The 12,367-nt window shown below is 34.3% G+C and overlaps 2 protein-coding genes across 2 annotated transcripts; both read left to right on the plus strand.

The window, feature by feature from the left end:
• The first annotated feature begins 1,314 nt into the window (after positions 1–1,314).
• On the plus strand, positions 1,315–3,868 carry LOC140821309 (BTB/POZ domain-containing protein SR1IP1-like). The gene is made up of 5 exons (XM_073181774.1): positions 1,315–1,499; positions 1,615–1,684; positions 1,829–2,446; positions 2,526–3,065; positions 3,147–3,868. Exons 1-5 carry the CDS (start codon positions 1,480–1,482, stop codon positions 3,690–3,692), a joined length of 1,794 nt encoding a protein of 597 aa, XP_073037875.1. The 5' UTR covers positions 1,315–1,479; the 3' UTR covers positions 3,693–3,868.
• Positions 3,869–7,684: 3,816 nt separating this feature from the next.
• Positions 7,685–9,769, plus strand: LOC140821322 (peroxidase 73-like). Its single transcript, XM_073181794.1, has 4 exons — positions 7,685–7,992; positions 8,082–8,282; positions 8,395–8,560; positions 9,126–9,769. Exons 1-4 carry the CDS (start codon positions 7,771–7,773, stop codon positions 9,530–9,532), a joined length of 996 nt encoding a protein of 331 aa, XP_073037895.1. The 5' UTR covers positions 7,685–7,770; the 3' UTR covers positions 9,533–9,769.
• Positions 9,770–12,367: the final 2,598 nt, after the last annotated feature.

Genomic DNA, 12,367 nt, shown 5'->3' on the forward strand with positions numbered 1-12,367 from the left:
CTATATTCGATAAAATAAAAAATTGAGAAGGTGGTCGCACCCATCCGCCTGTTGGGCTCCGTTTCTGTGTACATATATGCTAATTATATGAAGAAAAAAAAAATAAATATACCTCTCTTCTAGAAATTTAAAGGTGAACCATTGTTACTGGATATAGTGTGTCAATCATCGTAGTAGTTTTGAGTCGGAAGGTTGAATATAAAATATATTTCTTAGTAATATCAATTTTTTTTTAATACTTGGGCAAAAACTTGTGTGAGACGGTCTTACGGGTCGTATTTTATGAGGCAAATATCTTATTTAGATCATCTATGAAAAAATATTACTTTTTATGTTAAGAGTATTACTTTTTATTATAAATATCGGTATGATAGATGACCTATCTCACAGATAAAGATTCGTCAGACCATCTCACAAAAGATATACTCTAATACTTGTAAATGAGACGCCGAGTGTCGTCAATTATTATAAGTGCAACCAAACATCAAATAGGAAATTTTTTTGATTGTCAATTTAAATAAGAACACGAATGGAGAAGTTGCTTTTAAGTGAAATCGAACATCCAAATCCTACGTACTCACTCGATATTTTTTTAAGAGTTGCTTAAAAAGAAGAAATTAGTTCACAAAATCTCATATCTAAAAAAACCATGTAATAATAAATAGATACGTAGAAGGAAACCATTGCAGATTTGTACAATATGGAAAATGTCACTATTTGGAAGTCGTTTCTCGATTACGAGCCAATAGTTTAAGGAGTGAGTCTCATATGAGACCGTCTCACGGATACTAATCTGTGAGACGGGTCAATCCTACCCATATTTACAATAAAAAGTAATATTTTTAACATAAAAATGTATACATTTTCATGGATAACCCAAATAAGAGTTTCGTCTCACAAATTCGACCCGTGAGATCGTCTCACACAAGTTTTTGCTTAGTTTAAGATATTTTAACTTTTTTTTGTTTGTTTTCAAAGAAGAGTAGTTTTGTAAAGATTGGATGGTATGCATTCGAATCTAATCCAAATCCAAATTTCTTTATGGATAGTATGCATTCAAATCTAATCCAAATCCTATTTTTTTAATTAAAACAAAGCAAGAAAATTGAATTTCTTCAAAATGAATGACCGAACACACATGTTGCGATTGCATTTATTTTCCATCATTTTTATTTAATAAAAATATACTTTAAAATATATAATTTAATATTTTTAGAATTATTTATCATATGTTGAACCAAGTGAGATAACTGTTGAGAAAGAAAAATACACGGTTATCGATTATTTTTTATCGATGTCCAGGAACGAAGGGGAACAGATTCACTGTACGTTCACTTCAGTTTAATGCAGCGAAGCTGAGTCGCCATAAAATAAAAATAATTAAATATCAAGATGCTGGATCTTGACCACAAGCAGCACACTGCACAATCCAATTATGCAAATATTTAGTCCAAGAAAAAACATCGCCTTTCTGCTACCATGAAGAGGACTAGCGAATGGTCAACTTGATTTCTTCTTTAATAATCTTTCGCGCGCGCGCGTGTGCAAGATATGTATGTTCTTGATTTTGGGAGTGGAGGTAGAATCTGAGCTTTTTCTTTTGATATTCAACAGGGTTTTTTCCCATGAGATTCCTACCGATGTTACTGTTATTGCTGGAGGAACCTCCTTCTCGCTGCACAAGGTAGATATTGTTATCAATAGATATAATGCTAATAATTCACCAATTTCTTGATTTATGTCAGTTGGGTTTTGTTATTCAACGTCATTTTTGGTTAAATTTCATTGATAAGAATTGAGTAAATTTGATATATGTTGAAACGTACAGTTTCCTTTGGTGTCGAAAAGTGGATACATGAGGAAACTGGTTTCAGAATCCATGGATGCTGATCTTTCAATCATCGAACTCTCCGATATCCCTGGAGGGGCGGACGCATTCGAACTTGCAGCAAAATTTTGCTATGGAGTTAACTTCGAAATCAGTACAGAAAACATATCGATTCTAAGATGCGTGGCCGAGTTTCTTGAAATGACTGAGAATTACGCGGTCGGAAACTTAATCGGAAGAACCGAAGCGTACGTAAATGAAGTAGTATTAACGAGTCTTGCAGGGGCAGTGTTCATATTACGTTCTTGTGAAAATCTTTTTCCCGTGGCAGAAAATGTTAAACTGGCGAGTCGATGCATTGATACAATAGTCTCTATTGCGTGTAGAGATAGCCAATTTGCTGCGCCGGTGGAGCCCAAAAGTGGAGAGTTACATCACTCGGTTTCGTATAATTTTCTTGTCTCGAAGCCTGTTGTGGATTGGTGGGCTGAAGATTTGACACTGCTTCGAATCGATCTGTTTCAACGGGTTATTGTTAAAATGATATCTAGGGGATTCAAGAAATATGCACTTGGTCCAATACTAATGCTTTATGCTCAGAAATCTCTTCGAGGTTTGGTGAGGTCTTGCTCCATGAATTTGCTTATTATGCAGTATACAGACTCGCTAATGTGACACATTTTTCTGAACATTCCAGGAGTTGTTTGGAAAGGGCCGAAAGAAGATCGATACAAAACAACAGCACGAAAAAAGGGTCGTCTTAGAAGTGATGGTTGGTCTTCTTCCAAGAGAGAAGAACTCAATGCCTGTTAGCTTCCTGTCTATGCTTCTTCGAGCTGCGATATGTTTAGCCACAACATTTGCTTGCCGGCTTGACTTGGAGAAGATGATTGCTTCTCAACTGGGACAAGCTGTGATAGATGATTTATTAATTCCTTCTTATTCTTTAAGAGGAGACACATTGTTCGATGTCCAGACCATACAGCGAATCACAATGAATTTTTTCGAAAGTAGAATGGAGATAAACAGAGTGGGATATGATGCAGACCAATGTTACATCTCCCATTCATCAAATGAGATGGAGAATGTGACAAGATTAATTGAGAATTACCTTGCAGAAATTGCTTCTGATCATAACTTCTCCGTTCCCAGGTTCCTTGACTTCGCAGAACTTATCCCTGAACAGTATAGAATAACTGATGATGGAATGTATAGAGCCATTGACATATACTTAAAGGTATGTTGATTATATAGAAATTCAAAAATCGTGAGGTCTTATGCACAATGTTTTTTTTATCTAAACCATTCCGTTGTATAGGCACATCCCGCGTTAAGCGACAGGGAGAGGAAGAAGATTTGCAGTTTAATGGACTGTCAAAAGCTATCTCGTGAAGCTTGTGCACATGCAGCTCAAAACGACAGGCTTCCGGTTCAAACAGTTGTTCAAGTTCTTTACCACGAGCAGCAACGCCATGGGGAAGTCGTGGATGGTGGACTCCACGAATCGTCCCCTGCTCTTAATTCACCTAAAACCCCAGAACCGATGGAAATTCACTCGATTCCAGGTGAAGAGTCGATCACAAATCTACAGAGGGAAAATGAGGACCTGAAACTGGAGCTATTGAAGATGAAAATGAGATTGAAAGACAGAGAAAATCCTTCAATTAAAATACCAGGTGATCATCCCAATCCTTCGGTTATCTCGCGCACAATGTCCATTGCGGATAAGCCTTTTTCGGCCCGGAAATCATTGTTAAGCTCCGTGTCGAGGAAACTTGGCAGGTTTATTCGGCCTGAGGGGAACACACCGGGTTTCAAAGGCAGAGTTAAAGCAGGGAAAGACAGGCGGCACTCTATTTCGTGATCACACACACATGTTTAAACCTCGGAAAAGAGATCTTGGCCATTATTGTTGGGTAAAAATTGCATTTGAGATTCATGTATAAGCTTTAACGTGCTAAAAAAACCCTTTAAAAAATTAATACAAGTTCAAATCTACTTGTGATTTAAAAATACAACTGAAAACACCCAACGTTTGGATATTTTGGCATGTTGATTGAGGTGGGAACGGTATTTTCATCTTTTAGTTGCCTTCTCTATAAGGGTTTTTAGCACATTTAACTCCATTAACAGGTTCAAATGCAATTCCATCTGCTTTGTTGTAGTCCCTTTTCCATGTTTTTGCTTAGCAATAGTTTCTTTGTGATGTCTGTATAAAATTCTTAGTGCAAGCACATTTTGATTGGAAATCAAAATTAAATTTTGATTTCCAAGCTTTAAAATGTGTTTATATTCTTCGTGCTTCAGCATGAAAATTCTCAAGAAGTCTTTGTCGCATGGATTCAGCAGCTTCTCCAATGTGCGGAATATAAACACATTTTAAAGCTTGGAAATCAATATTTCATATATCAGAAGATATATATGTGCCTTCACCTCCAGATAATAAATAATTTAAATGGCAGAATTGAAAAAATATATTTATTACTGTACAATATACATAATAAACATTAAAGGCTGCTACATATGTAATGATAATTTGGCCATAGATGTCATGTTTCTGGTGCCCTTTCTTGCATATGTGTCCCAAGCCTTGTTAGCATGGAAATTAAGAGTAAATAGACACCATTCATGTGATCTTTTTTGAGAAGGGGAAAAGTATAAATTTTGAATGATTTCAAATCACCTTTTATTTGAAATTTGGATTCCTAGTTTTTACCCACGAAATTATCAATTGGAAGAGGAGAACTACCAAAACACAGGAAATGCGGAAATCGGAAATTATCAACTCATCTTACTTATTTTATATGATTTGTCTAATCGATTTTGCGTCAGATTAGGCAAGGTGTTGTGGGCCGACCCACCATTTTGGCGGGTCAAGAAATTACCAATTCATCCTCTGATTTTATGTGACAGAGCAAGAAAGTTTTGGTGAGTCCAAAGTTTGAGATGAGATTATAACAAACCCAGATCTCTCCCAACTAAAAGAAATACTTTAAACTAACATGATAATTCATTTATTATACAGTAATTTCGATTTTGCATTTGTGCTTTGATCATTACTAATGTTTCTGTACGAATTAATTTTTTGAACAATAATGAAAAGATAAAGGAAATCAATATATTAATAGATTTTTTTTAGTTCACTTTGTCATCGTTTTACATTAATTTCACAATAAAATAATACTACATGGTTATATAACAAAGTTTATTAATTTAAACTACGATTTCTTGCACGTATAAGCTAATTATCCAATAAAATATTAAATAGGTTATATTAAAAAAAAAAATAATCTAAACAACTGGGTGAACAATTTAGTTTTGATGTGGATTTCCCACCTTACCAACTCCAGCCTTCTTTATGTGTGATCATACATCACATACTAACCAGAATTTTTATTTAAAAAAAAAAAACCCAATATATCGATTTTGATATGATGTTGCAAACTCACTGTGTCATTCGTCTATGATGTGATGAAACACAAAAAAAGAAAAATTGTATATCCAATATGTGAATATCACTTTATCGATACTCACATAAATGTGCACATCCATATAATGCTTCAGTCCTCAATTCTGAAGAATATATTATTCCATAAGATATTGGATGCCAGAAGCCTCATGGATACCAACAATAAATTCAGAAAATTTTAAATTATAATGTCCCAAATTCAGTGCATGATTTACAAAGATACATGACAAAACTAATATTATACAATAACAAAAAATTAACATAAAGTTTTAAAAAAATATAATTTGAAACGAACTAATTAATGTCCTATTCCTATGTAACAACCCTTGTTCCATTATGCAACCGTATCTCTTAGATAAATAAATTTTTAGATGGAACATATTTTTTTAATTTTACAGGAAAACTCGTAACGTTTATTATTGAGGGCTAATATTTTTCGTTACAAGAAGACCAGCCAATATGGAAAATTCTCAAACACTTATTAACATGGTATGGGGAAGAACAGGCAAATTTTGCTGAAGATTAGGCCACCGTTGTAGCCGACCTCCTGGCTTGGAAAACAGTCTATTGCGATAATAAATCTTTTACTTCTGAAGCATATACCAACATAACTTAAATCACTTTTTGGCTTTGTAACTGCTTGTATTGCCAAGAGTGGGTCGGTTGATAAAATCACACGATGGAAACCTTTGTCCCGAACAATCTCGAGCCCTTCTCGAATTGCGATCCCCATAGACAATGGATCCTGGTTTCGGGAATACAGGCATAGGACGGGAGTTCGAGCTGTCCATCTTTGCTTGTCCGTATTCATCCAAGTAGCCAGCCACCCCGTTAGATGGGAATCGCAGATTGCGATCCTCACCATTGTGTACCGTCCTACACCTTTCCCCCAAAACCATCCAAGCTTGACAAAAGAATTCTTCCACTTGTGTTCTGCTGGTGAGTTCCATTAAACGAAAGCATACATGGCACCTATTTTTCTTCAAACTCTTCCATACATCATTCTTTGTCAAGAAGTTTCTTACTTCCATACAATAACATCGAGCATGGCATGTTTTAGTTTACCAATATTTCGAATTAAATATGTAACTACTAATAATATATAAATTATTTTGATTTGAGTTTGACCATTCATGCGACTATAAACATACCATTAATTTGCTTCGAGTGAAGGCGGGATTCTATGAAGACTTTAATGTTGCCCTAATTAATATACATATCCTAAAGACTTCACTATCTAAAGTAGATTATGATCAATAATTAAAAGTATATATATGTCAAATTTGCAACTCGTTTTCTCTATTAATTATTTGGAGAACATTGTCTATGACATGTTTCTCGATCATTTCTTTTGTTTTTAATTATTGATTATTAGAAAAGTTTATGCATATGTTCAGAAATGATGTCAAACTCATTGATTTTTATAATTTTGGCTATCGCTAGAAGTATGAAGAAATTACGGTGTTGTGACATCATTTTTTCTATCTTACACGGGAAGAATTTCTCCGTATGCAAAAGATTTACCTTACCGTTATTATTTCGATCTTAATATATTACTATATATAATACAAACGTGATCATATATATGTCGACAGAGCGAAGGGAATTTTTTTATTTTATTTTTCCCTTTCTAACGTAGCATGGTGAATTGTGAAACTGCGCAAGAAAGCCCATTGTAATTATATATGATGCATTTGGGGGATTCCATCACCTTTTGCTTTCATCATTTCAAGAATATATTCACTATTACTAGTCAACTAGGAAAGCAGGCAAAATATAACATTGCAACAACTATAGTATTTTTTTATATATGTTTCTGTTAGTAATAAAAAATTAAGGCGGCCAGAATTAAATAAATAAAATTCACCTTCAAATGTCTCTTTCGAATCACATATCAATATGAACAAGCGCACCCGAACACTAATAACTTTTCTGCATTATCGTTTTTATTTTTCTAAGTAGAAATATTCGACGGCAACTGGCAAATTTGACTACTTTTAATTGTTTACACATTTGGATTTAACTAGAAACATCAATCATTTCCAGGACAAACCAAAGTATATATAACATTTAATTTTTTTAATTAGAAAATCTGGAAAAATTATGGCAAACTCGTTCTTTTAAGATGTTTGTTTTCTTCTTTTTTTTTTGTCCTATAAGTTGTCCAAATTTGATTATAATACAATAAGTTCATTTTTTTTTTACTTCAGTCATTTTTTGAGATTCTAGAAACAAATAGAAGAACAAAATTCTGACAACTTACATAACCAAAAGCCAAATTGTGCTAACTTAAGGGATGTACTTTTTTCCCAAAAATTTGCATTTATTAGTAAAAAAAAAACATGTTTTTATTTTGATTAGATGGCCATATAGTACCCGTGAATCTTGTGCAAGTTTCAAACTTTATTTCATCATATAAATTGAGTCACTTCTTGCACCAAACTAATACTTGGTTGGCACACTACCACTTTAAATGGGTTCGTATAAGCATCAAACTACTTTATTGTTACCACTTTCTTTGATCATTATTCTGTTCTCGAGCTCGGCTTCAGCACAACTCAGACAAAATTTCTATGCAAACATTTGCCCAAATGTTGAAAACATCGTTCGAGAGGCCGTCAAGACGAAATTCAGTCAAACTTTCGTTACAGTCCCGGCGACCATCCGTCTCCTCTTCCACGACTGTTTCGTCTCGGTACGTACCATTTCGATCAATCCTTTTCACAAATTTCTATTCCGGTTTTTTTTTTATAAAAAAAAAAAAAACTGAACTTTTTTCCACAGGGTTGCGATGCATCGGTTATAGTGGCATCAACTCCAGGGAATACGGCGGAAAAAGATCATCCGGATAATTTATCATTGGCTGGGGATGGATTTGACACTGTGATTAAAGCCAAAGCAGCAGTTGATGCGGTTGCCAGCTGCAAGAACAAGGTTTCTTGTGCAGATATTCTTGTGATGGCTGCGAGGGACGTCATTGCGTTGGTTTGTGTAGTCGATTTTTTTTGGAGATGAGAATCATATTTCTAAGCAATATAATATTAATGTATTGAGTTTGAATATCTTTTATATGGTCATTTTAATGGAGTTCGTGTAGGCGGGTGGACCCTCATATGCTGTGGAATTAGGGAGATTAGATGGGATGACTTCAACGGCTGCAAGTGTGCAGGGAAATCTGCCTCAGCCGACCTTCAACTTGGATCAGCTTAATGCCATGTTTGCTAGAAGCGGATTAACTCAGACAGATATGATTGCTCTCTCCGGTAATTTTTCGTTTTGATCCAATGTTTTGTTTTCAACGTAGGCTGATGTTCTAACTTCTTTTTTCGCAAATTTGAGGGCCGTATTAAGGTCGCATCGATATTTCTGAATCTGTACATCGCCATGTTTGTGCTCAACATTTTCTTAAACTTGTCCTTTTACGTGTAAATTACCCAAAGCTGATATATAGCATATGGCCGAAAGTAAAACAAAAGCAAATATATATATATATATATATATATATATATATATATATATATATATATGCATGGATGTTGGTTAGGAATCCGGCCCAAAAAGTAATCTGCCAAGACCGGTTGAACCAAATATATAACTGTCATAAAAAATATTCCCGCACTTGCAAAGTTGTAATGAAAAATATACAAGGAATTTTGAAATGAATAAGCAGAATTTATGTAAGATTATTCTTGTATGTGATTCTATCTATTCAACTAAAGTGATTGAAGCCCACACCACGTGATTCATGAATAGCTAGCTTCAACTTTTCCACAAATGGATAAAATCAAATAAGCCCATTTACATCCTATGATCATATACCTCGTGCAGCATGCCACACCGTTGGATTCTCCCACTGCAGCAGATTCGCGAACCGGATCTACAACTTCAGCGCATCCAACCCGGTGGACCCAACCCTGAACAGGCAATACGCGACCCAATTACAACAAATGTGCCCCAAAAATGTTGACCCTCAGATTGCCATCGACATGGACCCTACAACACCCAGGAAATTTGACAATGCATACTTCAAGAACCTTCAGAATGGAATGGGCCTTTTCACCTCGGATCAAAGCCTATTCACGGACTCGAGGTCAAGGCCCACTGTCAATACTTGGGCCTCCAATTCGCAGATCTTTGATGCTTCTTTTGTTCAAGCTATGACTAAGTTGGGTCGGATCGGGGTCAAGACCGGAAGAAATGGAAATATCCGGTTTGATTGTGGAAGGTTTAATTAGAGAGATTTGTTGATCATCAACACAAGTTGGTTCAATAACATACTTTGTTGATTTGTGAATGTAAAGCACATAAAGATCATGTTGTTTCAAGAACATCGTGAAATAAATAAGATTTGGTAAGTGTTCAAGGAAATAAATTTTTGTTTTATTATTATTAATTTATGTTTTAGATTGATAATTATAAAGCAGTTATAAATGGTCACGATTATCAAATATAATAAAAACTTCTGTTGTGGTTGATTTTGTATTTATCTTTGTAAAAATATAATCGTTATGTTATTTCTTTATAAATATAAAAATATTTTACAAGCGTAGATTTTTTTATTTACTAGTAAATATCATGTGCGTTGCACGTGGAAGGCATTTTTATGTTAATATATTTGGTTATGTATTTTATTCATCGAGTGATTTAGCTGAACACTCTTTTAGTGTAGCTCTTTGTATCACTTGATGACTAAAAAAGAGTTTCTAATATATCTGTAGGATCGAATGCTTGTGCTATCTAGCAGGAACAATTATTGAACTCCAACAATCTCTCCAATAATTGTACTCCTTGCAATCACTGAGAATCTAATCCATTACCTTGGCTCTTATACCAATGGTAAAATCGAACACTTACCGCTTTACCAAAAGTTATAGTTTGTGATTATGGTACAAATCAAATCTTCTAAACCGTATAACAGCTCGAGCGATATGGTTTAATTGTTCTACCTAGCCAGGACGATTATTGAACTCCAACAATGTCATAATGTTTTTTCCAAAATTAATTGAACTAAAGAAATTGAAAAAATATAACACAAATATGTCATACTATCATTTATATTTATGGTGTCTTCCAATTAGAACAAGTATACAAGAACTTGCATCCATCTAGCTATTTTTATGACTAAACAGACCATTTGCTATTTCTATTGTGATATTTTTTGTTGATTTTTCAAGTTATAGAAATAGTCTACCTACAAATTTTCTAACTATGTATGTAATTTAAATTAAAAGTATACATATGTTAAAGGTCTTCTAAACAAAAATATAATAATATTTTTTTTCAATTCACTTTGATTCGGACTTAACTCTCAAGTTTTAAGATACAATAAAATGATGCATCTATCAACACAAACATTACTTCACTAAACTTGTATTAACTTTTTTTCTGAATGATTGTCTTCAGAATAATTAGTTAAACTTGAATGAAGTCACATGCAAGAACAACAATCTTTCTCATCAAGTGGTTTCGAATTCCTATTATTTCTTGTAAGATTTTATTGACGACTTCAACTGCTAAATCAGGTCGTGTTCGTATGATTGCACACACAAGCCAAGTCTTTTCCAGTGCAAATCAGGCCCTTGATTTGTGCTCCTTACACAAATGCGCGTGAGAGAGTGTGTGTGTATATATATATATATAAATGAGCGTCTAACAACCCTTTGTGACGTATTTTAAAGCCATGAAGCATCGTGCCAAAACGGACAATATCGCAAGTGGGTTGGGCCGTGACATTTGGTATGAGAGCGACTCCGCGTGAGTTTGGGATGGTGGGGCAAACCTCAGCGAGGACGCTGAGTCTGTGTGTGTGTGTGTCGTCTAGGAGTTTAGACGGTTTTTTTACTTGAATATAACTCTTTTAGTTCATATACATATTTCTCTAATAATTCATATATATCAGATTCAAACTCAAAATAAATGACATATCATCATCTTTATCGAATACAAATTGATTGAAAAATGTACCGAATAATTTAAAAAAATTATATATTACATTAGACGATCACCTACACATATTTAAAATTCGAGACGCTGGGCGACCATGCATACACCACCTAGGACAGGCTATCTTTTTATCAGCAAGCTCACAAAAATATTTTGTAGAAAATCCGATCGAGCATAGCATGATTTGAGACCACCTGCCTATTCCTAAATTTCAGTTATATGAAACCTTCTGCCTATTCGTGGAAACCTCCGACCAAAATATACTCTAAATTTGGACTATGATTACAAAAAAAAAAACTAGGGCTCAATGGAGTCGAGCTAAGTCGAGTTCGGCTCGGAAAAAATTTCAATCATTCGAAAGCTCGATTCGAGTAATAATTTTTAAGATCGATCTTGAAAAACTTGATATGATTTTTTTTTTAAATTTTTAGATATAATTAATATACACTCGAACAGCTCACAAGTTACTTGAGAAGACTCAAAAATTACTCGGAGGTCAGCTCGATTACAGGCTCGAAATTTGATGGAGTTGAGTATCTAGAGTCGTTCACATCTACGAAAAAAAACCGTGAATAAAATAAACTATATTAGTTTTTTCAAAAATAGATTTAACGTAAGTAGGACCTTATGCATTGACTCCATAGTTCACAGGATCCAGAATTGCAGACGCCTGGAAGTTGGGGGCCTCCATAGATATAATTTAACGATAAATTGGTCTTCAGTCTCAAGCTGTTGATTTTTTTTGTGTTCAGTACTGGGTACTTTTTTAATACCACATTTTCACATGAAGTGTACCACATTTCCACATGAAGTGTACTACATTTTGTATGACATAATACCACAATTTTGTGAGTAAAGTGAATCCAAAGAAATATTTTAATTGGAGATTTTTCACCAACTTCTCCATAATTTAATTCCCAATCCAAATAATTTTAGACAAAATTCCAACGTCGACCGTACAACTTGCTTCCACTTGAATTGAAAATCTAAGGTATACTTTATTTTGTCCCCCCTTTCCTTTGTATGTATACGGCCATCCTTTTGGGTCTTACCCATGATTTTATTGTATTTATTTATTTATCAAAATGTTAATCTAACATTTTGTACACAGTTTACATTGTGGGTGT

The sequence above is a fragment of the Primulina eburnea genome, unplaced genomic scaffold, assembly GCF_022965805.1.
Source record: "Primulina eburnea isolate SZY01 unplaced genomic scaffold, ASM2296580v1 ctg507_ERROPOS390280, whole genome shotgun sequence".
Lineage (NCBI taxonomy): Eukaryota > Viridiplantae > Streptophyta > Magnoliopsida > Lamiales > Gesneriaceae > Primulina > Primulina eburnea.